The 27,478-nt window shown below is 43.7% G+C and overlaps 1 protein-coding gene across 2 annotated transcripts in view; it reads right to left on the reverse strand.

Moving 5' to 3' along the window:
- Positions 1–97: 97 nt before the first annotated feature.
- BCL2L13 (BCL2 like 13) overlaps positions 98–27,478 on the reverse strand; it is a 39,288-nt gene continuing 11,907 nt past the window's right edge. For both annotated transcript variants that reach the window (XM_068660446.1, XM_068660441.1), the window contains exons 4-7: positions 27,030–27,186; positions 23,792–23,861; positions 17,175–17,318; positions 98–5,384 (exon numbers count right to left, since the gene is read on the reverse strand). In XM_068660446.1, coding sequence (XP_068516547.1) covers positions 4,569–5,384; positions 17,175–17,318; positions 23,792–23,861; positions 27,030–27,186 — 1,187 coding nt within the window. In that variant the 3' untranslated portion in view covers positions 98–4,568. The remainder of the gene's footprint in view (positions 5,385–17,174; positions 17,319–23,791; positions 23,862–27,029; positions 27,187–27,478) is intronic.

A 27,478-nucleotide genomic window follows, 5' to 3' on the forward strand; every position in this document is an offset into this window, starting at 1 on the left:
GCACGCTGGTCGTGTCCTTGCCTAATGAAGACAACCTTCACTGTTAGGTAGCCTCTGCACTTGAAGAGGGGAAAGGAGGAAAAAAACACCACCTAGGTTTTGTTTTTGAAAACTGTACCATTTATTAAAGTGCAACCTGGGGGCATGGTCTTACAGCAGTGTCCCACTGGCAGAGGGAAAAAGGTACATACCCCTTCACTTAAACTGACCCTAGAACAACGAAGCCGGAAAGAACTTTCTTTTAAAGGTGGAAACACTTTTATTAACCAAATGGCACGAGAAGCTTTAGACAGTTTTCCCCAAGAGGGCTGCACTTGCATATTAAAAGGAGTAATATGACCGGTTCCTCGGGCAAGGGGTGACCTCAGGCTCCTTCAGGCTCTCTTCCCCCAGGCACTCCTCTTGCGAACAGAACCTGAACTCCCCCAAGTCAGCCCCTGCCTGCTGATACCCAGCAGAAGCCTGCTGGAAGATTTCTGTAGCACACACCCCTCAGCATCAGTCCCATTAGACTTTGCTACTTCAACCAAGTGGGTTTTAGCTTGCCGCTTGAATGAAAGCTTATACTGCCAGTTAAAAATGGGGAGAGACCCCCTAAAGGTATAGCAATCAGATGCGTCCTCTGCAGCTTGTTCTGCCCAAACCAACAGTGTTTCCTTGCCTCCCCTGCAAATACTGCAGGGAGATCAAAAGCAGCTTCCACTGGAAGCCCACTGCAGCTTCCCCTCTCCTACAGCGTACCCGGAGACTTCTGGCCAGGAGGAAGCAATCAGCCCACCTAGGAGACCGAGACGGGGTCAGCTCCAAATAGAATAAAAGTGATGGAGTCAGCTGGGTGGGGCGGTGAAGCCGAGCGGTGGGGTCTGGTTCCCCTGCATGTATTGGTAACACTACAGCCCAGGCACCACCTGCAGCTGGCGGTACTGCTGTGAATACTGGTAGATTAAATGCTGCCCACCATAACGCGCCTCCCCTCACTGTGCTTCACTGGAAATGTTTTCTGGTGCAACCAGCTGGAGGACAGCGTGCCTACAGCTGAGTGTGTCCTGCCTGGCACGCTGCGTCCTGCTGCAGCCTGGGCTCCACGTACCCCCCGCAGCTGCCGTGTAGCAGGAGCTGCTGCTGGTTCAGGGAATGAAAGCCTGCGCTGCCAGAAGCGCTTCTACTTGAGCCAGCCCAGCAGCAGCTGCCTGCCTGGGGCTTTGCTAGTGCTGCCACACCGCTGTGGCTGAAGGTAGGGCAGGTGTTACGGCCTCGGATTATTTTTGTCTACTACAATCATCACAATGAGACCAGACCAAGCTTTTCACCTTCACTTCAGTTACACACCGCACTCGCTGCCCAGCCAGGTCCCGGCTGCGTCCAGGGCCGTTCGGAGGCAGCCCTGCACACTTTGCAGCTCCAGCCCTTTGCTTGACCTCAGCTCGACGTGCTGCAGCCAGGGATAAGGTGAAGAAGAAAGAAGGGGTCTAAGGTAGATACTTCGTTAAGGTACAGGCCACTCAAGGACGTATCGAGGCACTTCTGGGAAGGGGGTAAGTAACACACATGAGAATAACTCTGTCATCTGCCTTTTCCTCAGAACACAGCTCCTGCCTTGCCTTTGCCAGCTGCAAGAGAGGGTGCATCATGAAGCTCCGGGTGATTGCACCGTGCCATCTGGGGTGACTTTGCTATACCTGAAGACAGGACAAAGCCTGTCCATGTTCTAATTCATGCCCCCAGCAGCACGCAGCCTGGCACTGGGGTCAGTCAGAGTGCTGCTGCCTGAGCCTGCACAGCCCCGCCGGTGACTGCCAGAGGGCCCGTTCAGCTCTGACCACAGGACTCCAACCTCCAGACCCAACCCTGCTAGCTAGTGGAGTGTTCCTAGAGGAAAGAGAAAGACACGACAGATTTTTATTTCTAAACTCACAGAGGGATGGGGGAGAAAAAGTTACAAACACTTCTTGAATTGTCCAATCTACAAGACCCTAAAGATGGGAAGAACAAGAAGGGGCCCCGCAACCAAGCACAAAGCGGTGCAGCTGCTGCTCCAGTACGTGCTGCAAAGCACCAGGTGCTCGAGGCCTTCACACCACCATGAAAACGCCTACCAACCACCACCACCACATTTGTTTTCCTTGCTGCTGCTGCTGCCTTCTCCAAACTGCTGCGTACAGAAAAGATGCTGACTTAAAGCCCCATTGGGCTCTTACATCAGCAAGCCAGGGACTTTTCCCTGGTAGATTTATTGTCATCTGTCCTGTGCTCATCGCCTACGCTACCAGTAAAACAACCACTTAGAGAGAAGAGCCAAAGGAACAACTTGCCCCTCCCCAACTTGCACACATTATCCATCATATCCAAAAAAACCCCATCCCTGCTACCGAGCGGATTTAGGTACTTCTGCGTAACCCGCGGAGCAGCTGCAGACGGGGCATTTCCCAAACAGCTGCCTCACCTCCAGCAAGGAGATGGGGCTAACACGAGAAGGACACAAAGCCACCAGCAAAGCAGCAGAGGGGAGGCCTCTCCTGCCTCGCCGGGCAGCAAAGCAGCCCTTGCCACCTGGCACCAGCCTCCTCGCCTCGCAGCGCACACCACTCGTCAATACACACTGTTGTGACACGTGAAACGAAGCAAAACTGTAAACTTGCACGTTTGTGACAAAAGGAGCATAAAGACGCCTCTCCACAGAGCGAGGAAAGCCCCCATGAGGTACCAGAAGGGAGGACGATGGATGAAGGCCGGCACAGCACAGCAATGAGAGAGAACACATGGAAAGATGGAAAAAAAAAAAAAAGTCACTTCTATTTGACAACCTCGTGTATGTTTAGTTTTTATGTTGCTTTCTTTTGTTTTAAGGATAACCTGCCACCTCTTACACACAAGCAAAAGAGCCATCTGTGGTCAACAGTGGAGTCCAGTGCACCCGAGCGAGCAGCAGTACAAACCTAACAGCCCTTCCTCTCCGCATTCAGCCTCACACAGTTCAAAGCCCAAGTTTCCTACAAAATCCACTCTCAAAAAAGCTTAAACAAAAAAAAATTCCCTAGGCTCTGCCAGGTTCTTACTGACTTACCAGCATACTGGGATATGGGGTGGGGTAGGAAAATGTGGCAAGGATATGCTAAAATAGAGAATATGCTAAAATCTCTGGATTATCAGGTTACTTAAGAAACAGGCTCGTTACGAGAAATACTCTAGCTATCGTCGTTTAAAAATAAAGTACCTTGTGTTTGTGCTTTATGAGGAGTAAGCTCATACAGGAAGCTCACATTTCCATTTCTGCATTATCCCCAGTCCCCTCTCACCTCCCTCCATCTGCTCTAAGCCACGGCGCCAGCACAAACCCTCAGCGATGCACCAGGAATTCTGCCTGGAGACCTCAGCTCCGGCCCAGCCAAGGCCAGACGCAGACGTGCGCTGGAGGAGCCATGTGTGGCTGGATCTGATGTGACTGGTGCACGGTGACACCTTCGGGGTTTCTCTACATGCGTTGGAAACGGTGTGACTGCAGGACGAGGGGTTATATTTTTCCAAAGCAACTTCCTCACCTGCAAATTTAGCCAATGGCAGGCTCAGAATCGCAAAAGAAATTGCACTGAGCGGCACTGTGGGCAAACAGGAGATGCTGTTCTGCTCGGGTACCAGAGCCACTGCTCCGTGCACCTGGGTTCTGTCACAGCTTCACCTGTGAACGATGCAGACCGCAGCAGGACACAGGGCACAACAGGGTTTAACCTCTGAATATCCCAGGGGGAATATCACCAACCCCCCCTTCACACAGAGTTTTGCCGTATCTTTGCTGGTGTCACAGCACCGAACGGCCCCGTGTCCAGCATAACCTTGCGCCTGGTACCTGGGGGGTGGCAGTGAGGGGGGCGGGCAGGAGCGGAGCCAAGGGATTCCCCAACCTCCCCCGGGGTGCTTGGAGGGAACACAGCCGCAGAGAGGCAGCATCTGTAGGGGACGGGGGCTTCGGGAGCTGCTAGGGGCCGATCCAGGCGTGAGCAGAGAGGTAAGAAGAAGCACTCTCCCACGGGGGTTTAGGGGGCACCTGCGAGGTTACGAGGAGCAGTGCAGTACCTGAGAGGAAGCCGAGACAAAAGGGAGACCAGCCTCTCGCTGCAGGACTGGGGTAGCTAACGTGGGGCGCAAAGGGAAGTGACAAGCCAGCACAGCTGCGACAGCGGCCACTCTGAGAAGCCAAAAACTCCAGGGGTTGGCAGCAGCTGGCTCTCCCCTTCCCCTGGGGGCTCTCCGTTCCAGTTCCTAGAGTACGAGCACCCCTTTCTTCAGCACCTGCACTTCAGTCCTTAAATTTGCAGAATTTATTATTATTATTATTATTATTTTAAAAATACCCCTGTACTTTAATCACGAAAAACCAGTCCCCGCCCCAATTCTACTAAAAACGTGATTGTCCATAGCTGGAGGCTTAGTGAATGACCTCACCCCGTCACCATTACGTTGCTCAAATGTCCAATTAAACAGCAGGCAGCTCAACCTTTAGGTAACACAACTACAAAAATTGGATCGGGCTCTCTTCTCTCTCCCTCCTCCTCCTCCTCCGGAGAGCTCTGTTACTTTTTTCGAAGCGCCAGCGCTACCCCGACCGCCACAGCCAGTATGGCCACGGCAGCAGCCCCCCCGTACAGCAGTATAGATTTCCCTTCCGGCAATAAGATCGGCTTCTCCTCTGCCACGGAGGATTTCTCTTCTATTTCTTCCAAACGGCCCTCCTTCCCCGCTTTTGTTTCCCCTGGCAGCAGTATTTTCTCAGGTTCTGGCGCAGCCTTTTCTTCTGACGGGGCTAACTTTGGGACAGGTTTACTTAGCACGGGGATTTCGGGTTCAACAAGCTCTTCAGCCGCTTTTCCCTTTTCCTCCTGTTTTGCACGCGGAAGTGCAGAGGGATGTGCTTTTTCGGCAGCCACGGCTTCAGCTTGAGGTGCTTTTACTTGCTGTACAGGAGCAGGGGGGGCTGGAAACGCTGCCTGCATAGTCTCCGCAGCAGCTGCCGACACCACCGCTTCCTCGATGCCCTCCGGAATCTCTTCCTTCTCCACGTGGACGATGTCTGAGTTGGAGGAGTTGTTCTCGCTCCTCTCTTCACCCCCTCCGTTGCTGTCCAGGCTCTTGACTTCTTCAGGATCCATGGCCACCTGCTGCCAGGACTCGGGTCCCAGGGAGACGGGCAGGCTCTCCGTGTGCCAGCTCTGGCTCGCTGACAGGGAGACGGGCAGGCTCTCCGACTGCCACGATGTGGTCACCGTGGGGGACTCTGGGGGGCTCACCTGTCCCGAGTTGTCGCTGGTCAGGATGTAGATGTCATTGCTGTCCTCTGCGATCAGGCCGGGGTACTCCTCCTCCTCCGATTCCAAACTGAAGACTGTCCCCTGTGAACGAGAAGGAGAAACAACACGTGAGCCACGGCTTCAGCTCCATGCGCCCTGCACGGGGAAGAGGACACCTGGGAATCTGGTGAGGCTGGCAGAAAATGGAGAGGGTCTCTGCAGGAGCGGGATGTGCCTGACCCACGTTATGGGAGAGATGACAAAAACCAGCCAGTGCAGCTGGGACTCGCAGAGGATGGAGTCCCTGGGAAGAGCTTTGCTGTGAGTTCCTCCTCGCCCTGCAGTCACCCTGTCACCGAGTACGTCACCACAACACACCACTTGGGCACTATTACTCAGAGAAGAAGAACCTAAAGTCCAACAAGCATGTGAGCACAGCTGAACACCACTTCCCTCTCCACTTTATGCACATGCCCTGTATTGCTTCTCCATCTGACAGGTTTCTGAACATTAATTTTATTGCATTTCCTGTGCTGTCTGAAGCCTGCATCCCTAATTTGTACCAGCAAGCCGCAATCTACACTAATTCCAGTAATTTACTAAGAACTAATTTTGCTGTTCTTAAAATGTCACTTTCAAGTCTGACATTACAATTCTGGCCACACAACTTCAGTTAAACCAGACACATGAGCACAGACATCCTAACACACAGACAGGGTTTCCTGGATTTTATTCAGCTAGGCGAAACCTGTAGACACCCTAAAAACTGGGCTCCAGTTAGAGAAAATGCAGGTGTAAAACACTGACCCCAGAGTTTGATATGCCATATAGTCAATGCCTGTGAAACTGGAAGCAAAAGTGAGATGACTCCCTTGTTCCTAACAAAAACGATTTGAGCATTTTACCAATCGCTGCAGTACTGGGAGCCCTTCCAGTGCAAATTCCTTTTTCAATTACCAAGCTTTCCTGTACAGTCCCATCATAACATGAAGCACTGGAAAAAAAAAAATCCATTATTTTTCTTTCCCTCCGCTCCCTTCTGCATTTAATAGTTCTCCTGTGCAGTTGTCCCCCTCTTTTTTAAACCCTTCCTGACACCTATGGCTTTGGGCTCTGGGTCTAGTCCAGTCTCCTACCAGTGGCCTTCCCGTGCCAAGATACCTCGTTGCTTCTTCCATAACTTTTTTGTAGATCTAAGCGGTGATCCATAGGAGGAACCAATCCAAATTAAACCTACTATTTATTTTGGTGAGTTGTTTTTAACCCTGATCACCTACCAGTTAGGTCTGCTGAGACACCCCAGTGTGCTAGTGTGAGTGAGGGCAGAAGAAGGCCAGCAACTGCTCCTGCTTGCACCGATGCCAAAAAATGCTGTATCTATCCCTGTGCCCGGATTCCAGAGTAGAAGGAAAATGCATTTCAGCTTTGGTAACTCCAAGTTATCACTTCGTCCCTAACACGCTAGGAATCCAGTGCCTACAAGTGAATGGTTCCTGGCTTTCAGTAGGCATATCAGCAGGGCTGATAACGACCAGGCCAGAAGCAAAGTGCTCTTCTTGCAGGGAAGCGCGAGGGGCCCAGGCTCTGCACAGACAGCAGCGCACAGTGCCACATGCACTGCACTTCGTCACGTCCCTTGAACAGGGAAGGATCTCCACAGAAACAAAACAAAACCAAGCATACAGGCACAGGAGAGAAAGTTCACCGCTTGCACTAACTCATGAACCTCTGATATTCCCCTCCTCTCTGCTCAGCACTACCCTTCAACAAACCAGTCAGTGATTTTTTCCTGGCCTGCCCACAGCACATCACGACAAACCAGACTGCATTTGTAATCTGATGTTAGCAAAAAAGAATGGCGAAGAAACCCCCCACAACTGGTAGCAGCTCTCAACATACTGCTGGAAGAGCACGGATGTTATTACGACTGGTCAAATATGACGCACAGAAATATTGTGAAACCACACTCCTACAGAGTTGAGAGCTGAGTGGTTGTAGCAAACTTCTTCTCAACAGCAAACTGAAAAAAGCACTAGCTAGCCCCGTATTCAGAGGGCCAAGTTCCCCTGAAGTCTCTGTCTAGCTGATGGTGGAAAGTCAAGTGCCTTTGAGCAGTGACTCAGCAGCCCGCAGCAGGGAGCTGCCAATAGTCCGCAGGCACTACACAGACTGAGGTGAAATTTAAACCATCCTAAAGTTCCTCAGTATGTGCTCCTCTAACCTCTTGTAGTGGGTTCATGTGGCAAGGGTTTGGTAGTGGGGGGCTGTAGGGGTGGCCTCTGTGAGCAGGGCCCAGCAGCTGCCCCATGTCAGATAAGGGCCAGTTTCAGCCGGCTCCAAAGGGACCTGCCACAGGAGGGACCCCACAGGGAACGGGGGCAGAGAGGGACCCTGAGGGAGCAGTGAAGACGAAGCTGTCAGGGACTGACCACAGCCCCCATTCCCTGCTCCCCTGCACTGCTCAGGGGGAGGAGATGGAAGAGGGTGGATGGGGGGAAGGTGCTATTAGTTTCTCTCCTTTGTTTCTCACTTCTCTAGCTTGTTAGTAATAGGCAATAAATTTTACTAATCTCCCTATGCTGAGTCTGTTTTGCCTGTGACAATAATTGCTGAGTGCTCTCCGTGCCCTTATCTCAACCTTTGCTCCCTTTTAACGTGTTTTCTCCCCTTTCCCTTTGAGGAAGGGGAGTGAGAGAGCAGCTGTGGTGGAGCTCAGCTGCCCACCTGAGTAAAGCCACCACAGCCCTGCTTCTGCTCTGCTCCTGATCCACCACTCACCTCCCCTTCCTCTCATGAAGGAAATCAGTCGTTCTTTGATGAGAAAGGAAAGAAAACAAGATCAAGGACGTTCTTTGGAACCCACAGACGGTTTGATAAAGTGAAGAAATGATATAGACAAAGCACCACCACAGCTACTAAGTATCTTAGCTCAGGATGATGTGATGCCAGAGCCTCATCGAGTTAACAAACAGGGGAGTCACCACTGATACACAAGGATCAGGCATTAGCTATTCTAATTATTCCCACACATCAGGGCAGTTTCCAATTGCGATGCCGTTTGCTGGAGCACTATCACTGGAGAGTTACTTCTCACAAAATACAGGTAAGATCTCGGCCTATGTTGAGGGCAACATGATAAACTGTTGTGGAGAGGGTAAGGGAATGGAGGGACGGTATGTGGGGAATACGGGCAATTTTCAGCATTTCAAATGAATGCATGTGCAAACCCTACACACCCATCCTACCTTCAGCGGAGTGGAGGGCCCAAGAGGCTCAAGCAATATTGTTCCTTTCCCACACTGTGCAGACGGAACTGACCTCAGAGGAGTTATCAGTCACCGATTCCCCTATAAACCAGACCCTTATAAAGCCCAGGTGAGCCTTTCGGTAGCAAGTCTTCACAGACAGCTTCCACTTCAGCGCCTCAGGGACAGAGCTCTCCCTGCTTTAAGACACAGACTGCCCAAGGTTGAAAACCAGGGGGAAAGCTAACATAATGAGTGTCAATGCATAATTTCGCCATGTTTGTCATTGAAAGTATATAAAGTTTTAATTGAAAAGCCAAACAGTAATAGGCATTATTTAAAATAGATGACTTTTCTTGATCTGTATTAAGAGTTAATTCAGAAAATGAAGAGGACAAATCTGTGCTTTCCTGCTGATGTGGTTGAGGTTTGATTTTTTTTTGTTTGTTTTGCTTTTCTTTTAAAGCAGCTGCAATAAAAACTGAGCAACATTTAGGACAATTCTCTTGATTCATCTACAGATGTGACCCAGAAGCAAAGCTTCCACAGACAGATTAATTCAGGACAGGATGGCACATTTGGAAGGGTCTTTAATAACCTGAGGTCTTATATAAGCCATACTTTTTAGATTTAATGGTAACTAAGGAATTTATGTATTTCTTCATCTGCTTTATTTATTGTAAATAGATAGTCTACTGCTCTAGACCAGAAAAATCAGAGTTGTGCTTTTTCAAATTTGGGATGGGACGTTTGCAAACGTGGAGTGCTTTTCTTCACCCATTATTCTTACAGACCTACATGACGTTTGCCCACAGAAGCAAGAATAAGTCCCTCACTGCACCACACTGCCACTGCTGATTCCAACCACAGCCACTTGAGGGAAGAGTTGGCACAAGTCATGACAAGAGGAAGAACTGGATAGTTCCCTTCTTAGGTAGAACACAAGGATGGTCCACAGCACATTTGGCAGTCTTGAGGAGAAGGTCAACCTAATTCTGTTGAGGTGGCATCTGTAGATATAAAAACCGAGCTCCAGAAGCCAATTACTGTCTTCAACCTACAAAACCTACAAAAGGTTGCAGAAGTCCTGTGGAAAAGTTTAACAAGTGACAGAAAGCAACCTCAATAAACATGCTAGACTATTCCTCAGGACAGGCCATGGCCATTACACTACAGGTCGAGCTACACTAGTCAACTGTAAACCAGTAACAAAGCAACAATCTGAAACCTCCTTCTCCAGGCAGAACCTATCAGTTTGGATTCAGCTGTAGCCCTGCTAGCATCAGTAACCTGAACTTTGAAAATCTCAGCATGGAATTCAAAACACTACCAACCTTTAACATATAGTCAGAGAGTGCTACTTAATAGACATCAGTTTCAATTATGACTTAAAGACAATGAAAAGCAAAAATATAAAAAAATAAAAACATCAAGATTTGGAAACTGATGCTTGTGACAACTATACTGTATTTCAAAGTTTTCTAATAGGTTTGTTATTAATTTCATACAGAAAAGCTGACTTCCTAACTAAAGCAGTTATTTTTGCTATTGAACAAAAACTTTAACTATTCATAATGGAACAAATACATATTCAATAGAACAAAAACTTCATTTGGATTTAAGTGAGAAGATTTATTTATTTCTGGTAGAAATATTATTATTAATTTGAATACCTATTTCTACCAGAAATAAAAATTCTGAATGCCTCAAAACTCAACTTTTTTTTTCCTACAAACATAGTGTTACTCTATAAACCCAGACATCAACATCTTCGTTAGACATGTATCTCTGCAATTAGCTTGGTGAGTTGAGGTCCTTGAAAGTCAAGCTAGTAGACAAGGAAGCGCATCTCCCTGCTTCCAGCCGAACACATCCTCTGTTTCTCTCCTAACACATCCCCAGAACAACCTGTTATATGATGCCAAATGAATCCTATGACTAAGTTTAATCTAGATGTTAAGGTTTGCTCTTCCAAAACAGAAGGTGGGTGATGTTTTTATTTAAATGTTCTGAAAAGCTTGACTGGTCTCTGGTTCAGTTCTTACCCAAGTTTAAGCAGGCAGGTAACAGCTAGCTGTTCACACAAGGGATGATTTGAATAGGCAACTCATTCAAAATTACACACACACACAAAAAGGCTATACAGCCAAATGAGCCAGCCATACACTCCAGATCTTGATTTTGTCTAGAAAAGGCAAAACTTCTGAGAGGAGTCAGAGAGGAGTGCCACCTTCCGGTGGAAAAAAAGTAAATATATGCTGCCTGAATCTTTTTTCTCCTGCAACTGAACAGACTCACATAAAATGGACTGAGAGCAGCCCTGAGGAGAAGGACCTGGGGGTTCTGGTGGATGAAAAGCTCACCATGAGCTGTCAATGTGCCCTTGCAGCCCAGAAAGCCGACCGTACCCTGGGCTGCATCAAAGCAGCGAGGCCAGCAGGGCAGGGAGGGGATTCTGCCCCTCTGCTCTGCTCTGCTCAGCCCCACCTGGAGCCCTGCGTCCAGCCCTGGGGCCCCCAGCACCAGGACAGGGACCTGTGGGAGTGGGCCCAGAGGAGGCCACGAGGCTGATCAGAGGGCTGGAGCACCTCTCCTCTGGGGACAGGCTGAGGGAGCTGGGGGTGTTCAGCCTGGAGAAGGGAAGGCTCCGGGGAGAGCTTACAGCAGCCTGCCAGTGCCTAAAGGGGCCTGCAGGAGAGCTGGGGAGGGAAGCTTGGTCAGGGGGTGCAGTGGTAGGACAGGGTGAATGGCTTTAAACTAAAAGAGGGTAGAGTTAGATGAGGTATAATGAAGAAATGCTTCACTCAGAGGGCGGTGAGGCCGTGGCACAGGCTGCCCAGAGAAGCTGTGGCTGCCCCATCCCTGGAGGTGCTCAAGGCCAGGCTGGATGGGGCCTTGGGCAGCCTGGGCTGGGGGAGGTGTCCCTACCCATGGCAGGGGGGTGGAACCAGATGGTCTTTAAGGTCTCTTCCAACCCAAACCTTTCTGTGGTTCCATGTAAATCCCCAAGGCAACACCTTGAAATACAGGAGGAAATGCTGACAAAGTGGAATGTTCCAGAAGAGCAATATTTACAGTAAGAAATTCAAAACACAACACAGCTAGAAGTTTCTTGGGCTTGAGTAGTGAACTTTACCTTGTAACATAATCTGTCAAAGACAAATGGACTCAGACATTGCTTTCCTTGTTACAGCAATGAAAAAAAGTACTAGGAACCCATTAAACACTTTTGTGCTTATAATCTAGTGTCTGAAAAACAGGAGGCAATGAATTATGAACTGGCCCGCATCCAGGAATCCCAAAAGATCTCCCCCTGAGGAAATAAGCAAGTTTCCTGCAGTAACACATTTCCCCAGAGCTGGGAGTACATCTGTCATATGATTTCTGCTGTGACAGAGGTGTAGCCGTACGCTGCCGAACCGCTGAAGTGCCGTCCGTGCCAAGGGCTGAGCAGGAAAGGCTGTGCCTGCAGCGTCGGTGCAGCTTCACCCCCACCCCTGCCAACAACTCGGTGGACAGACTGCACCCTGCCTCTGCATTCAGAGCTGGGCTATGCCTCTTCGGATCCCTTCTGAATTCAGATTAACAGCATCACCGTGCTCGTCCTTCAGAGAAATGGATTATTACAGAAGGGCAGCTCGCAACACCCAGATCCAAAATTGTTCCAAAATAATAAAAATCCCCCAGTCACTCACTGTAGCATTCATCTTTATGAAGCTCGAGATAGGTGGAGCCAAGAAAAAACCCAGCAGAATCCACAAATAGGACTGTCTGACTTAAACTTTCTATTAAAAGACAAGAATGGGAAAAAAAGAATGCATTGTTAATCTGAACCAAAATAAATCACGCTGATATTAAAGCCATTGCTCCTACCCCTTCAATGCCTGTTTGACTAGAACACCCTTCAGAAATGATCCTATTGATTCCCCTGTCCTCCGGCATAACCTCTGCTACCTGCAGAGTGGCAATTCCAAAGCAACACCCTATTAGGTTTTAGTTGTAGCAGTGAAAATCAAAGTAAATTCATTAATTTAGAGGTCATTTCCTTAGAAAGACTGATCTGAAGTTGTTGAAGGACAAAATGAAAGGAGATCTAGTTGCTCAGTCATTCACCATTTAAGTTCCTTTTCCTTCAGCCACAGTGCCTGAAAAAAAATAATATTACTGTACTAAAGAAGTTCCATACAAAAAAGTGGATATTTCATTGCCATTTTCCATGACACAGATACAAAGTATAATTATTTTGAAAGGAAAACTCCTTTATAGAACTTCTTTAATTAGATTCCCCTTTCTTGCACCGCTACCGTATTAAACTTACTTATCTTTCCCCCAGTGTAGCAAGTCTGTCTATTTTTGCATTGTCATTCTGGAGGCAGACACCTGGGCTGCTGCAGAAGATTTTAATCTCCAGTTGCGCACGCTGCCTGCCTTGCTTGCCCGGGATGACAAGTGCCTCTTTATCTTTTTTCTCCAGATTGTTAACAGACTCTAGTACGTACATTATTCAACCAACAGCAGCAAAGAAAATGTCAGAAAGAGCAGAAAAGCCCAAACCAAAACACTGGAGATAAAGAACAGCCCTTCTGAAGCTGAGATAAGGAACTGTAAACACTAAGCATGCTTTAAGGAAGTTTACTTTATCCTCTCCAACAGGGGCAAATGACTAGTTAATTTCAAATCCAGCTCTGAACATCATAAGACAAACCCTGGGAAGGCAGAGTTGATTTCAGCTATGGTCATAAATACAAACACAAGCCTCCTACTGAGAGAAGGAAGGTTACTGATTCCTGATAAACACCAACTGCATACATTTATTTCACCCCTTTCAACGATATGAAAAGCAGATGGGCTTGTAACATGAGAGTGAATCCAAGAAAAAAAGAAACACCACCTAGCTTCCGAGTAATCTTATACTTTTTCCCTTTTACAGACATCCCCAGACAGATGAAATCTAACCACTGAAATCAGAATATGCAGAGCTTGAGAAGAAATCAATTACTTAGGAGGAGGGATGGGAAAGGAAGAAGAAAAAAAAAAAATCCTTACCAACTGACTGGCCTTACTGTGCACTTCTCCAGGAGATCAAGAATTGCTTCTGATGCAGCAACATTCAGCCCTGGAGAAGTCAGGCAGAGGGAAAAGGGAGGGGAAGTAAGAGGAGGGGAAGGGAGGAGACAGGAGGAGAAGGGAGGGGAGGGGAGAGCGTGTACACCACACGTCAGTTTGTTGAGCCCTAACATTGCCTTTGGGAAGTAGAATGAAATTACTGCCAAATCTGACTGGGAATGGGCTTGTGATGCTTCAAAACAATACAGAAACAAGATCCGAGCGTGACCGTTTGGGTTCAGAACAGAATCAGAAGGAAGAGATGTGCATTCTCACATGGAGCTATTCAGAGCACTTGAAACACCAAACGTGCTTTTTGCTCCAGTGAGAGATGGTTCTCAAATTTAAAGTCAAGCAGAGTAAATTTAAGAGCTGCAGCAAAACCCATCGCTGCAGTTAGTGAGAGAGGGAGCCCATCCAGAAGAAAGCAAGACTATTTTGCTTTCCTAAAGTCTTCTGAACTCAGCTTGCAGCTACTTGCAAACCTATGAGACTGTAAACTAGATGGAATAGTCATTTCAACTCTTCATACACAGCCATTTCCATGCCAGCTGCATCCAAACACAGCATGCAATGCGTTGAAGGCAGACATCCCTCTTCAGAAGACTTTTACCCTAGAGCAGTACAATAGACTAAGAGGAAGGGCATCAACACACGCATTTTGATAGTATCAAAATATGATACACACATTCACATGCACAAATATGACAGTGATTCTCCCACCAACTGTTACAACCCAGTCCCACTCCACCATGAACAGCTAACAGAATTAAAATTTTAGTGCCTGAAGGAAGAATGGGAGGGGAACATTCATTGTTCAACTCATATCTCATCACCACGTCTCAACAGAACAGAGATTAAAAAAAAAACAAAACACAACAAAGTTATTTTGCACCTTAGAGGTGCTACCTTTAGTTTAGGTACCCCAAATTCCCCATTCCTCACAAGCTGTGCTGATTTCCTAAAATACATTGCCTCGCTATCCAATGTCTCCACCTTGATTCCCTTGAGCTAGCAATTTTGCTTCTAATTGTTGTTGTCTACTGTCCTCTATCAGATGCTTTCCCAGCCCTACAAGACACCCAAGCCCACAGATTAGTTTGAAACCTTGCAGAGAGGCAGAATCTCCGGAGCTCTACGTGCTGTACAGCAGCAGCACAGTGTTACGCAGCAAGTGGTCCCGCTGCATGATGCAACACCATGCAGTGCTGACTCCACAGCACAGCAGTTTGGGCAGAGGAAGGGCTCATCTAGCCCCTGCTCTTCCAACTGACTACTTTTCTTCTCGCAAAGGTAGGTTTCAATCTGAACACCAAGGAGGATCCCAAATCATACAGTGCCAAGGGAATAGACAGAGCCTTAAAGGCTACAGGTTTTATTCAGGTCTGGCACTGAAAAACAGGCTCCCATAAAGCTCTCCTCTGCTGCTGATCCACAAAACACCAGATAAACTGTTACGGTATCTTTTCAGTTCTAAATAAAGAGCTCTTGCCAGCTGCAGGAAAAACTTATCTGCACACCACTCTGGAACAACATAAAACCCCAATCTCTTACTGTCCTAAGAGTGTAATTCACTGGAGACTCCTAGGTTTATAGATCACCCGTGGCTCTGACAAAGCATTACTGATAGCTTGATCTGGCACACAGCACTCCTGTGGCAGATGCTTATCTTAAAAAATGCAAAATACTTGGGTGATAGCTAACAGCCTGCCATGTGGCTGTCCCAAACCCTTCCCAAAAACACAAATATCTTCCACTCCCTGCTCTCAGCATTGCCGTCCCCAGAATACCATTCCCAGTAACATCACAAGCAAAGCAGGTCCCCCAACCCCAGCCCCACAGCAACTCACAAAGGGTTAGCGCAGCTACACTAACTCAGTTGGAAAGGATTTTTGTCACCTTGCCTCTTTCCTCGCCTCTTCTGCTGTTTCAAAAATAGCTCTGGCTTGTTTGCTGTACCGCTTATGTCAGTCTGATTTTATGCCCGAGTGGATGTATACAGACAAGTTCGTAGCCCATTAAACACTGCCTACCCAGACCTGTACGTACATGCACAGTCACACAAACACAAAGCACACCCCCCTCCCTCGGAGGCCATGCTGAAAAGCCGCTTGTTTTCAGAGGCTTTGCGCTGTATTAAGTATGTTTATAGCAGGCCTCAAATAGGGGATAGAAAACAGACCACAGTCTTTTCTGAGGTTTTGAAAAAAGAAAAAAAAAATAAGGCCAAACAGCTCTATCATCCACCCCCCTCTTAAAGTTGTAAGTAAGGGCCTTGCCTGTGATGCAAAGACTTTGAAATGGAAATGCATTTATCAAGTGACCTAAGGTCATTTGGATGCATGCTGTTCAATGTTTCTGTCCATTAAAGACAAACAACCCTTCCCCCGAGGTTTTGAAAACCATTATCCACAATTGCCAGGAAGTGTAAGGATTTCGGTAGGTGCAGAAATACAGAAATTCTGGAACTACTGCTAAAGAAAAATTCAGGTAACATCCTGAAATCTGAGAAGTCCTTTGAATGAGATTTTTCCTACTAGCACTTTTTAATCACTAGGTTTTACTGAATAGTTTTTCTTTTTACAATAAATCAACTTGCATTTCCCTAATCCCAGATTAATCCCATTCAAATCTGGTATCCTTCCCAAACACAGTAATCTAAAGATCAGCGTCCTTTACCACAGCTCTACCTTCAAGACCCAGCTCATCCCCTGTGAATTAACTGATACTTTTTTTTGATGTATCTTTCTCAGTATGCCATGACTCAGGACTATTGGTTATCATGAATTTAAGACTTCCATAACAAAACGCAGCACAAAGCAATTTTGCTTGGTCCTATATAAAATCCAATATGCATTAGCTATTAAATAATAAATAATAATAAATAAGAACCTACTGACATTTCTGTACTACATGCTCCCCAATTACTCATCTGCTAAAAACCCTTTGAAATTTAAGAGGAGAAAAAAATAACATTTCCAGCAGTCACTGTAGCATGAAGACAAGATTAAAAAGATGACCCTCTCAGGCACTGTATCTCTTTTACTACGAGTCTTTGCATGCACATGTAATTCTGTATGTATATTAACAGGAAAGAGCATTCAAACAAAAGCTCAACCATTAGCATATTAACAAAGTGTATGAAAAATAGTTATTATTTTACTCCTGAGGACATCTGCTATTTCAGCAACAGTCCAAAACACCAGACATGCAAAGAACTGAAACAGACCAGCTGGGGAAAACGTGGGGTCCGATCACATAGGTCTTCAATACCAACATTAGTAATGAACAGGTAAAAGTCAATTATGCCTCGGGGCAGAGAGGTAAAACACATTACTGCCCAGCATCTCTTTCCAAGTATATGGTCCTGACCTCCTGAATTTTTTCTCCCTTTTGAGGCATCCATTCTCCCACAGGCTTAGTACGAGCAATTCCTCTTAGCTTTCTGCTTTAAGTACGAATAGCTTTTCTACTATTAAGACCAGTATTACACTTAGAAATAAGCTTCAAACAAAATATGGAAATTAAACTGTTTTCTTACCCATCCTCCTTGTTGAATGATATAGTCTGCAGAATAGTCTTCTAGATATGTCACCCCAAAGTTCACAAGTGCACTCAATGGTTCCTGGCCTCTTCTGGTTAACTCCATAAGGAATTGCTGTAGCAGAACCAGGGGTACCAAGACCTTAAACAAAAAAAGAAAAAAATAAAAATTGTGAATAAATACAGAAAGCCTTATCAATACTATTGTGTAGGTAAAATGAAGAACTCATGTGGTCTATGGAAAAGGCCTGGATCTACAAGTTCAGAGTTATTGGAGACTATACACTTCGTTTTTATGAAGACAAGAGGTAGAAATACAATACAAAACTGTAGGAAATCTAACAAGCAAAACACCACAGCGTAACTTGGGAATTTCACAGAACAGTACTACAGTCATTTCTTGAGCCCCGTGTTTTCCCAACATGAGAATCAGGTAAAGAAGCACACTGGGTCCAGAACTTACTACTTCAGAAGTAAAAAAAATGCAGCATTATAGGTAGTTTGAAGGGATACACATCAAAAACGTATTCAAACAGCAAACTCACGTACATTCTTTAATAGATGCACTGTGCTAGACAGACTCTTTAGAAGTTGATGCTCTGCTTTTTGACCGGACAGAAGCAAACAACTTGGGCTTGATGGGTTATAATAAGTGGGGTTACATCAGGCTGGTGGGCAATCACTAGTGGGGTTCCCCAGGGCTCAATTTTAGGGGATCTGGGGGTTCTGGCTGACTGCAACTTGAACACAAGTCAGCAGTGTGCTGTGGCAGCCAAAAGGGCCGACTGCATCCTGAGGTGCATCTGGCATGGCATCGCTGGCTGGTCGAGGCAAGGGATTGTCCTGCTCTGCAGCAGCCTCATCTCAAGAGCAATCTGTAGTCTGGGGCACCACAATATAAGAAAGGCATAAAACTATTAGTGAGTGTCCAAAGGAGGGCTACAGAGGTGGTGAGAGTCTAGAGGGCAAGACACATGAGGAGCAGCTGAGGTCCCTTGGTTTGTTCAGTCCTGAGCAGAGCAGGCTGAGGGGAGGCCTCATGGCACCTGCAGCTCCCTCACGAGGGGAGCGGAGGGGCAGGCGCTGAGCTCTGCTCTCTGGGGACAGCGACAGGACCCGAGGGGACGGCATGGAGCTGGGACAGGGGAGGGTCAGGCTGGGGGTTAGGGAAAGGTTCTGCACCCAGAGGGTGCTCGGGCACTGGGATAGGCTGCCCAGGGCAGTGGTCACAGCACTGAGCCAGCCGGAGCTCAAGAAGCATTTGGACAGCAGTCTCAGTCTGTTTTTTTGATGGTCTTGTGTGAGGGCCAAGAGTTGGACTTCGTGATCCTTGTGGGTCCCTTTCAACTCTGTATATTCCATTATTCTATGAACTCCCCACAGCAGCATAACATTACAGGCATCGTTAAAGTGATAAGCACATACCCCTCTCTATGTTTAAACTCTCCTGTGCCAAATCTACCACGTACAGAATTCCCTGCCTCTGTTCCTGCTCCTATTTCTCCTTCCAACTATAACTGAATGTTCAGCCTTAACCCAAATGTGAATTGCTCTGGAAAATGCAGTAATCTGTGAACTCACCTCTTTTATATAACACAGTTCTAGACACTTCCTTCTGAAATTATGGTTTTGTTTGCCTAAACAACATGCAGGTGAACTTTTAAACTCTAAATTTATTCTCCTAGAGCAAGCAAGTGGCCCTCTGGGCAATGTTTATATGCAGTACTTTGGCAAGTTCAGGAAAAACTGGTATGAATTGAAGTCATTAGCATCTGAAAAAAATTACTATAACACAAGAGAAAGATAAATATTAATTTTACTGCATCGAGTTTGTGACAACTGCATTGCACTTCTCTGTAAAGGCTGAAGAAGGTCATTAGAACACTGTGCAAATCAGACCACTGTTTCCTGCCCACGCAAGGTAGATACAGGTTAATACTATTGTACAGTTTGAACTCTAAATGCCTCCTTTCTTTCCCAGTCTTGTCCTCCTTTAGCCTGATCTTCTTTTCTGTAAATATCCTTTCTTACTATTCCCAAAAATCACACCTTAGGAAGCACAGCTGGAGGAAGAACCATAGGAAAAGGAGGCTGGGTTTGAAATTTGTACTTAATCCATGGTGAAGTCAGACTCAGATGGACCACTAAGAACAGACAGGGCCTTAAAAATGCCTGCAGTCTGGTAAATTTAAAGTGTTCTAGTTGATTAAAAACAGATAGAGTCCAATACTATGAAAAACAGATTATATTACTGTTCTTCTGGGAACAACAGTAAACACTTCATTCACTTAACTAGAAATGAGATGCTGCTTGAATTTTAAAAGCCTTGTGGTTTTTTGAGTTTCTTGTAATTAATCTCAGCCCAGAAGCAGAAAAGATGCAAACTCACAGTTACATGCACAGGCATAAGGAACAGGTCAAGGTGAGATAAGTGTCAGAGGAAATTGAAGTCTTTTTGGATTAAAGAAAAAAATAAATATGTCAAGACTAGGTATCTTTCGAAGGCTTTGAACACACCCACAGAATTCTACAACAGGGTGAACCTTTCCATCTCAAAATATTTGACATTTACTTTAAGATCAAGGGAGGAGAAACAAAGGCAAAAAAGCTGCTTAAGAAATTGAGTGAATTCAAATTATTGCTTTCTTCCTTTGCCAGTTTAAACATCCAATCCATCTACTCCTCCCAAATTTAGCATGTCTTGCTGGTCCCTTACTCTTAAGACCTAATTCAGATGCTGACATTCAGTTCCATGCAGACCAACAAACAGCCTGGTTTTCCTTTCCCACTGAAATTGCAGACTTCTACCTTTGAGATCAGTAGGAGCAGGACCAGGTTTGCACAAAACTAACCCAAATTCATGAAAGAAAACAAGTTCACAGTACTTCCATTAAGGCTAGCAACAACTTTTTGTACTTAGGTGTAACTATGTGCATGGTGATGAGATTTAAACTAGACCTAAGTAAAAATACAGCCTTAAAAATTCAAAGCAACTGCAATTCATTCCACCACCATTGCGTACCGAAAGGAGTAAGAGAGACCTTTTTTACTTTGACTAAAGAAAACAAATACAGTATCAAGCAGAGCATGGCAGAAAACAGTTGACGGGAGAAACTTCTAAGGAATAATAAAAATATTTTATGATCAGAAGATTTCTGATTGTGTGTATGAAAGATTTCTGCCAGTTATACTATTGCAATCCCACACTACAATATTACAATTCTGAAGAGAGATCTTGAAGATTTTTTTAATTCTTAAGTTATATTGAAAGTAATTGCCATTCCTGTGTATCTTTTTACTATTACAAAAATTCACTCAATTCTTTACATGATTAGTTCTTACATTTTTGTTTTATTGCTTTAGCTTTTTAGCTTTGTTTTAGCTCCCATTAATCAGTAAAAATGGAACATTAAGATAACTACTAAGATAACTATTAAGATAACCTACTAGTTCAGTTGACTCTAAATATCAGTGTTTGTTATCCTTTTATCTGATGCACAATAGTGGAATTAAGTACTTTTGGAGTATTTATATAATATTATTTTTTAAGCAAAGCATAAAAAACAAATAAGTATTTTGTTGCCAGATTTTAAAATATATTCATTACAAAAATAATACCCTGTTTAAGCTTGGGATGTTTTTAATTTGGTTTTGTTTTAAAAAGAGCCTCATCCTTTTCTTTACAGGATCCATCGTAGCTATTATTCTCACATCACAATTTCTGAGAAATACATGAAATATTTTTTTCTCCTGGAATTCCTTTACTGAGAACCAGCACTTCAAATATCTACAGGTAAACTTTGCTTCTGTGGGATGTTAGTGGAAAAACTGATGTTCCCATGCATTTGTTTACCTGGCAATATTTTCTTATTCACATGAACATTGATGTTTTAGTGACAGGAAACATTCTTTTACATTCCATCCCTCGTAAGTTAATCACATCTCTTCCGCAGTTCAAACATACCACTGCACTCTAGAAAAGGTCCACATTTACAACTGGAAAAAATACCAGCTACATTTAGAAGTGTCTTCTTTCTGCTTATGCCTGCACAATGAACAGGTTCTGTGAAAACTGGAGTGACTAAAAAATTGACACCTTGCCAACTGTAAGAGACAGATCAAGCCTTTGTCCGCATTAACTTGCAACCAGATAACTTCACTATTTTAATCCCATACCTACCCAGCATTGTATGCTTACCTATGTCTCACATACACCTAGCTTCAAGCAAGATTTACAAAGACTGCTTTGAGTCTGCTTTGTGCCACAGAAGTGCTGCACCATTAGGGGATCAGTGAGGCTCTCTGAGCTCATCTCATTCAACATATTAAATAGCTGGAGCTTTTATATATACACATATATAATAGATACCTATACATACATACACACAAGATGGATCTGATAACGTGTCAAATGTGAAATCAGAGTAGAAAAACAGTTCATTCTGACCTGAGCTCCTCACCCATGTCCAGGTTGCTAAAAGGGACCAAGAAACTTGCCCTTCAACAGCAAGGACTCAGAAATTTGAAGTGAGATCTTATATATTAGCTTATATGATACTAAAAGTAAGAATATCTTGCTGCGTGAGGTTGCATGAGGTGCCACTACTGAGCACAAGAGATGCAGCTTACCTGAAACTTAAAATATATTTAATCTATTAGATTTAGTAATTTTATTTCTTCTAGTCTGGATCAAACCACAAGGCTTGATCACAGATGTACCAGCCAAAAGTCTGTCTGTGGGAAAGCACTTTGACATTTTTAACCCGTCACATCTGACAATTGCTGTGTCTTTCCAACTTCTGCTCCACCCAAGCAATTAAGGATGTGTGATGGCCACAGCATGTAACAGGGAGTGATTTACTATTCCGTTTAGCTAGCTCAGCTTGTTGTATGTTTTCTTAACTTACACAGTTAGTCATCAAAGAACCTAAGCTTCAATTCAGCAATACTTCTCCTTAGAGGGATGGAAAGCCTTCATCATTCTTAGCAAACTGACAAAACCAAATTCAGTAAGAGACATCTTTGTGGAAAATCTGAGGAAGTGTCAGGAAACTAACCTGTTAAAGAGCTATCTATGGAGTATTGTATTTGCTTTCTCTTGGGTTTTTCATTATAAAGTACATTTAACATATTTAACTACTAAGTATATTTAGCACAGAAAACACTTTATTCATTGTAAACTACTATTCTTATTAATTTGCCTTTCCCCTCTTAAAGTAGTGGGCATATCTTCACTGCTTCCCACAGTCCTTTGTTCTTACAGATATCTATGAGTAGATTTGCAGGAGCAGAAGAGTCTTCTCATAGCCAATTTAAATACAAATCCTTCATGAACCTGAGGCCAGCATGGCCTCATTTTGCTGCATGTCTGCTAATTAGACCTAACACTGTGTGTCTATTTATAGCTACTTTAAAAAATTATTTTGCGAACAGCTTCTTCTTAGAGTGAAAATTAAGTTAGACTGAAGTTGGAGGAGAGATACCTAGATCTCTTTTGTTATAAAATATGATGCTGGTTAAGACGATAAAGGAATTTAAAAGGAAATGAAACCAATACAAGTGTATTCCATCTCACAAAACAAGTATTATTAAAGGAACTACCAGGCATTCCTGAAGTATCAAGCTACCACAAAAACAATATAAATGGATGCTGTATTATTACACAAAAATTCCATTGTTTTGCTTGTGGACTAAAAGTTTTGTAGCAACAAGTATTATGGGTAAGTAAAGATGATGGCAAAGACAACGTATGACTGATATTCTCAATCAAAAGCTAATAGGGACCAAAACCCATTAATCACAAAGGCTGCACAAATGTAGCAGCAATGGAGGAATCATAAAACTGAATCATAAAACTCCCAATACTCCCAATCGATCTACCCAGTGCTATAGCTGCAACAGCTGTGTACCAACAGCACATGGAGATGCAGTAGAGAATAAATCTCCATCCATCTCCCCCGGCCATCTGAGCCATAATGTCTAGCTTTATGCCCATTTATAGTTTTCACCAGCTGAAAAGAAAAACATACCCATCTTAAAGAACCTTCTTGATAATCAGATTTCATGGTTATTTAAGCTAGAATGCTATGAGTCATAATACAATAAACCAAAAGCAAACACACCAATTATAATTGACATAGCCATGGGCAGTAACTTGTCAAGAAACATTAACAAACTGCTTTAAAAGTGCCCCACGCCCTTGCTTAGATGATCAGTTTCTAAAGTATGCAGGGAAATCTAGTTAAGGAGGTAAAATATTTCTTTTAAAAAATTAAAATAGGAAAAAAAGCACTTAAATTTTAAGACTAATTTTTAAACACTCAATTTATGATTAAATTTGCAAATATTTCATTATTTTTCTGATGCACACTGAACCTGTCAGAGAATGATTAAGATTACAAATTTGAATGGTTAATGAAAGATAAATTTTGGGGACAGTAATTCTACTCATTTTACATTAAAACTATTACAAAGACAGTTCACTTACAAATTTGCATGCTGTTCTACAATGAAGCTTCATGTCATTTGAGACAACTCCTGAAACCAGGTATGCACACCCTCATGTTTCCTGAACAACTGACACAAGAGATAAAGTGAAAGTCACTTATTTGGTACCTTGTTCCATCCACTGGCATGAGCAGCTGTCTCTTGTGTGCGCTCTCGATATTCTTGGTATGTCACTGGCCTGCAGAAGTTAAATCAACACTGAAAGTTATAAAAGGAAACAAAAGAACAAGAATGAAATAAAACTCTCAGTTTCCAGAGAATGAAATACTTTCACATATATAAAGCAAATAATTTTCAAGAGCAAACAAAACTCATATTTCAGGGCCTAAAACACCATCACCACACAGAGGAAGGAAGATACCACCTTCTCCCAGGTACACAATTTCAAATAATCGGTTAGGTGAATTTTATAAGAATTTAATAGTCTACAAATTGAAGGACATTAGAAAAGTTAGTTCTCTGACATGCAGACAATATTTCAGATCTCTTGAAGATTGTTTTTTATAATCTAAGAATCTGAAGATAAAAAAATCACTACGAAATTCAACTGTGAGATGGAGGTCAATGCAGAGTGAAATTTTCATAAATAGTAGAGACTACAAACAACCAACATATGCTTAACAGTGTTAACATTATTTAAAGTTCAAGCTTCTAGTTGCAAGGAACAGTACTTTCGATCAAAAAAAATTCATTTTATTTTAGTAGACATCTCGACAAGGCTTCCCATTTTAGAATTATCACATCTCTACCTCTCTGATTCAGATGATAAAATTCCCCTCTCTTCCATATTCTTTCTTCCAAGATCTAATAATATCTTACAGTCAGTAACAATGAAGACTTCCTAACAAGTGACAACAGAAAATACACTCTTTCAAAAGCAGTTGTCCCAAAGCCAGACCACGATAGCAGACAAATTTAAACTTTGGCTTCAGGGAGAAAGTGGTAGCTGGTGTTGCACAGAAGAAACTGTAACTGCTTACTGAAATTTAAGAATCTGTCACAATTTAGTAGCCTTGCTATACTGTAACACAAAGATACTTGTCTATGTGCATGTAAGAGGAGAGGAAAATACCAGATATAAGCAAAATAAATAAGCATTGTGCCAAATAACACTACTGTAGGAAACATGAGTGAAAGAACAGAATTAAAGCACGCTGAGGGAAATATAATTTGGGCTTGTCATTTTAAGTGCATTCTCTTAACTCCCTTGGTATTAGTTCCTTTAGAATGCAAATCCAAATGAATCAGTAGGATGAGAAGAGCAACAACAGCTGGAGGAAGGTTATTATCAAGGGATTAAACAGCAGTTCTGGTTCACCTTATAAAAAGGCATGCATGTCACCCCATTTTCATGGGTGTGTGTGTTTATATATACACACACACAAAGAAAATGACAAAAAGAAAATGACAAAGTTTTCCTATAGAAAATACAAGAAGCCTAGAACACCAGGCTACAACCAGCCACATAACCACTTCATTTTCAAAGGCCTCATGTCAGGAACTCTCCAAAGAGATCAACCTAGAAGGAACCAATACCTACAATGGTCAATACCCCATTATCTACAACGTGTAAGACCTTAAAATTTTAAACACTTATTTTTTTTAATTTAGATACACAAAACAGAGAGGTTGCAAGGCTTAGTGCTGATTTTCCAACTTGTTGCCAGTATGTTTTTTTTTTTTTTAGTTTACAGTAAGGTATTTTGCAAACCCTTATCTCTTTGTAAAATACTAAGTACAAGTTTCTAAGGTCACACAGGACAAATGCCTGGCCTGTACAGGCAGATAAGCTTCTGTCACTTTTGGAGGAACATCTTTTGCGACTTAGGAAGAAGTTTGTACCCTACATAGTATTTTCTGTGGTTAAATAATTTTTACTTTACACAACAGTGAACTTACTGTTTGACCCTATGAAACCTGCATAGGGAAGCAGACAGTATATGTATTTATTTCTGAAAGCTAAACGGTGAATTGGCAAACTGTTTTTCCTGTGGATAACTGATAGAAGAGACAGCTGCCTCCATCTGTCTGGCCAGATGTTACACAGGGCCTTTGATATTGAATCCAGGTTGGAGTTCATCGGTCTTAAATAAAAACAGTCATAGAAAGTCAACAACTGTTATAGTTTCTACAAGACAAGCTAGTTCAGGAGTCGCAGGATCACAGAATGGCTGAGGCTGGAAGGGACCTCAGGAGGTCATCTCGTCCAACCTCCTTGCTCAAGCTGAATCTCCTATAACAGGTTGCCCAGGACCATGCCCAGGCAGCTTTTGAGCATCTCCAAGGACAGATGCTCCACATACTCTCTGGGAAACCTGTCAGTGTGACTGAGCAACAGAACAAGAAAAAAGCACTTCCTGATGCTCAGAAGAAACAACTTCCACATTCATAATCCCTCAGAAGTCTGCCATAAAGGGTATTACCTTCATGGGAAGGTGAGATGCCTCTTCAAAGCCTGCATGGAATGCTTAAGCCCCTTCTATGAGATCAGAATTTTTTGCTAGATGCTGGTATCTAAGGCTTACAGTGATTCTCAGCTTCCTTAGAGCCATATTTATTAAACCAATCCACAGAACAGATTCAGATTGCTATTTGCTAATGCTGTCTTCACAACTGCATGTATAAGTGTCCGCAAAGTAACACTTTGCAACTTGAGCTCTCTACAAATACACTTTTGACGTCATTCATAAAGCCAGAAGTGACTCCACTAAAATCAGACTAGTAATTCATATTAGAAAAACAAGCAACCAATGCCATTTTACTAATTTACTGAAGACATTAATTGAGATGCTAGCATGCCAAGTACCGTGTGCTATTTAAACAATAAGCTTAATCTGGAATGACAGCTCCTAACATACCACAGTTAGCCCAGGGAGCTACATTTGCTTCAGATGTGTGTCCTGAATGGCGGCCATGAAGTATCTACCTACCTTCCCTTCGGGGAAACTCTCCCACTCATCTTGGGTCAGAAAATAATCAAACTTCTAGATCTGCTCTTAACTATTAGGTAAGACAAGCTAATTTTCCACAGCACATCATTCATTTAGTTGGCAATGGCAATTGGCAGCTCTCAACTGCTAGCTTCACCAGCAACTCAAACTACTTAAACTAGTCTCTTCAGTTCAATGATAAAAGTTTAGAAACCTTTCAGATTTTACATTTGTTCAAACAGAATAGCACAAAGTATTCACACATCACAACACAAAACAAGAAACCAAGCAGATAAAGGGATACTGAAAAAGAAAGAAATGCAATACAAAATGTAGTCCTGTCTTCAGCATTTCAGCATCAGTCACAATGCGAAACAGGACACACCTTCCCTAACAAAAAGGAAATGGAAACTCACTTGCTAAGCAAGATCTCCAATGCTTTGTGCAGATGCTCTTTCATTTCCTGGGACACTTTCTCCCCCAAATGAGCCAGGCAATCTTCTATTGAGCTCTCTGGATTGGCAGGACTGAACACTGGGGAAGTGTGGCAGTCAAATCCTGTAGTGGTAAATGCTGAAAGAAAAAGCATACAAAATAAAATGAGTAAACACATGTAACAACAACAATCTCAAATTTCTCATCCCAATAGTTAAACACAATTCACATAATGAAGGAAGAAATCACAACTCCATAATCAAAGTACGCTATGAAGAAGTTTTACTAAAACAACTATGTTCCAAATATATTCTGGAAGTGGCACTTAGAAACTACAGATGCCTTTGAGCTACATTTCCCCCTCTAAGCTCTTATCTCACTACTGTATCTTAACCAGCAAGTTACCTGACTGTGCAACTGTTCTCAATTA

This window comes from Anas acuta, chromosome 1 (genome assembly GCF_963932015.1).
Source record: "Anas acuta chromosome 1, bAnaAcu1.1, whole genome shotgun sequence".
NCBI lineage: Eukaryota > Metazoa > Chordata > Aves > Anseriformes > Anatidae > Anas > Anas acuta.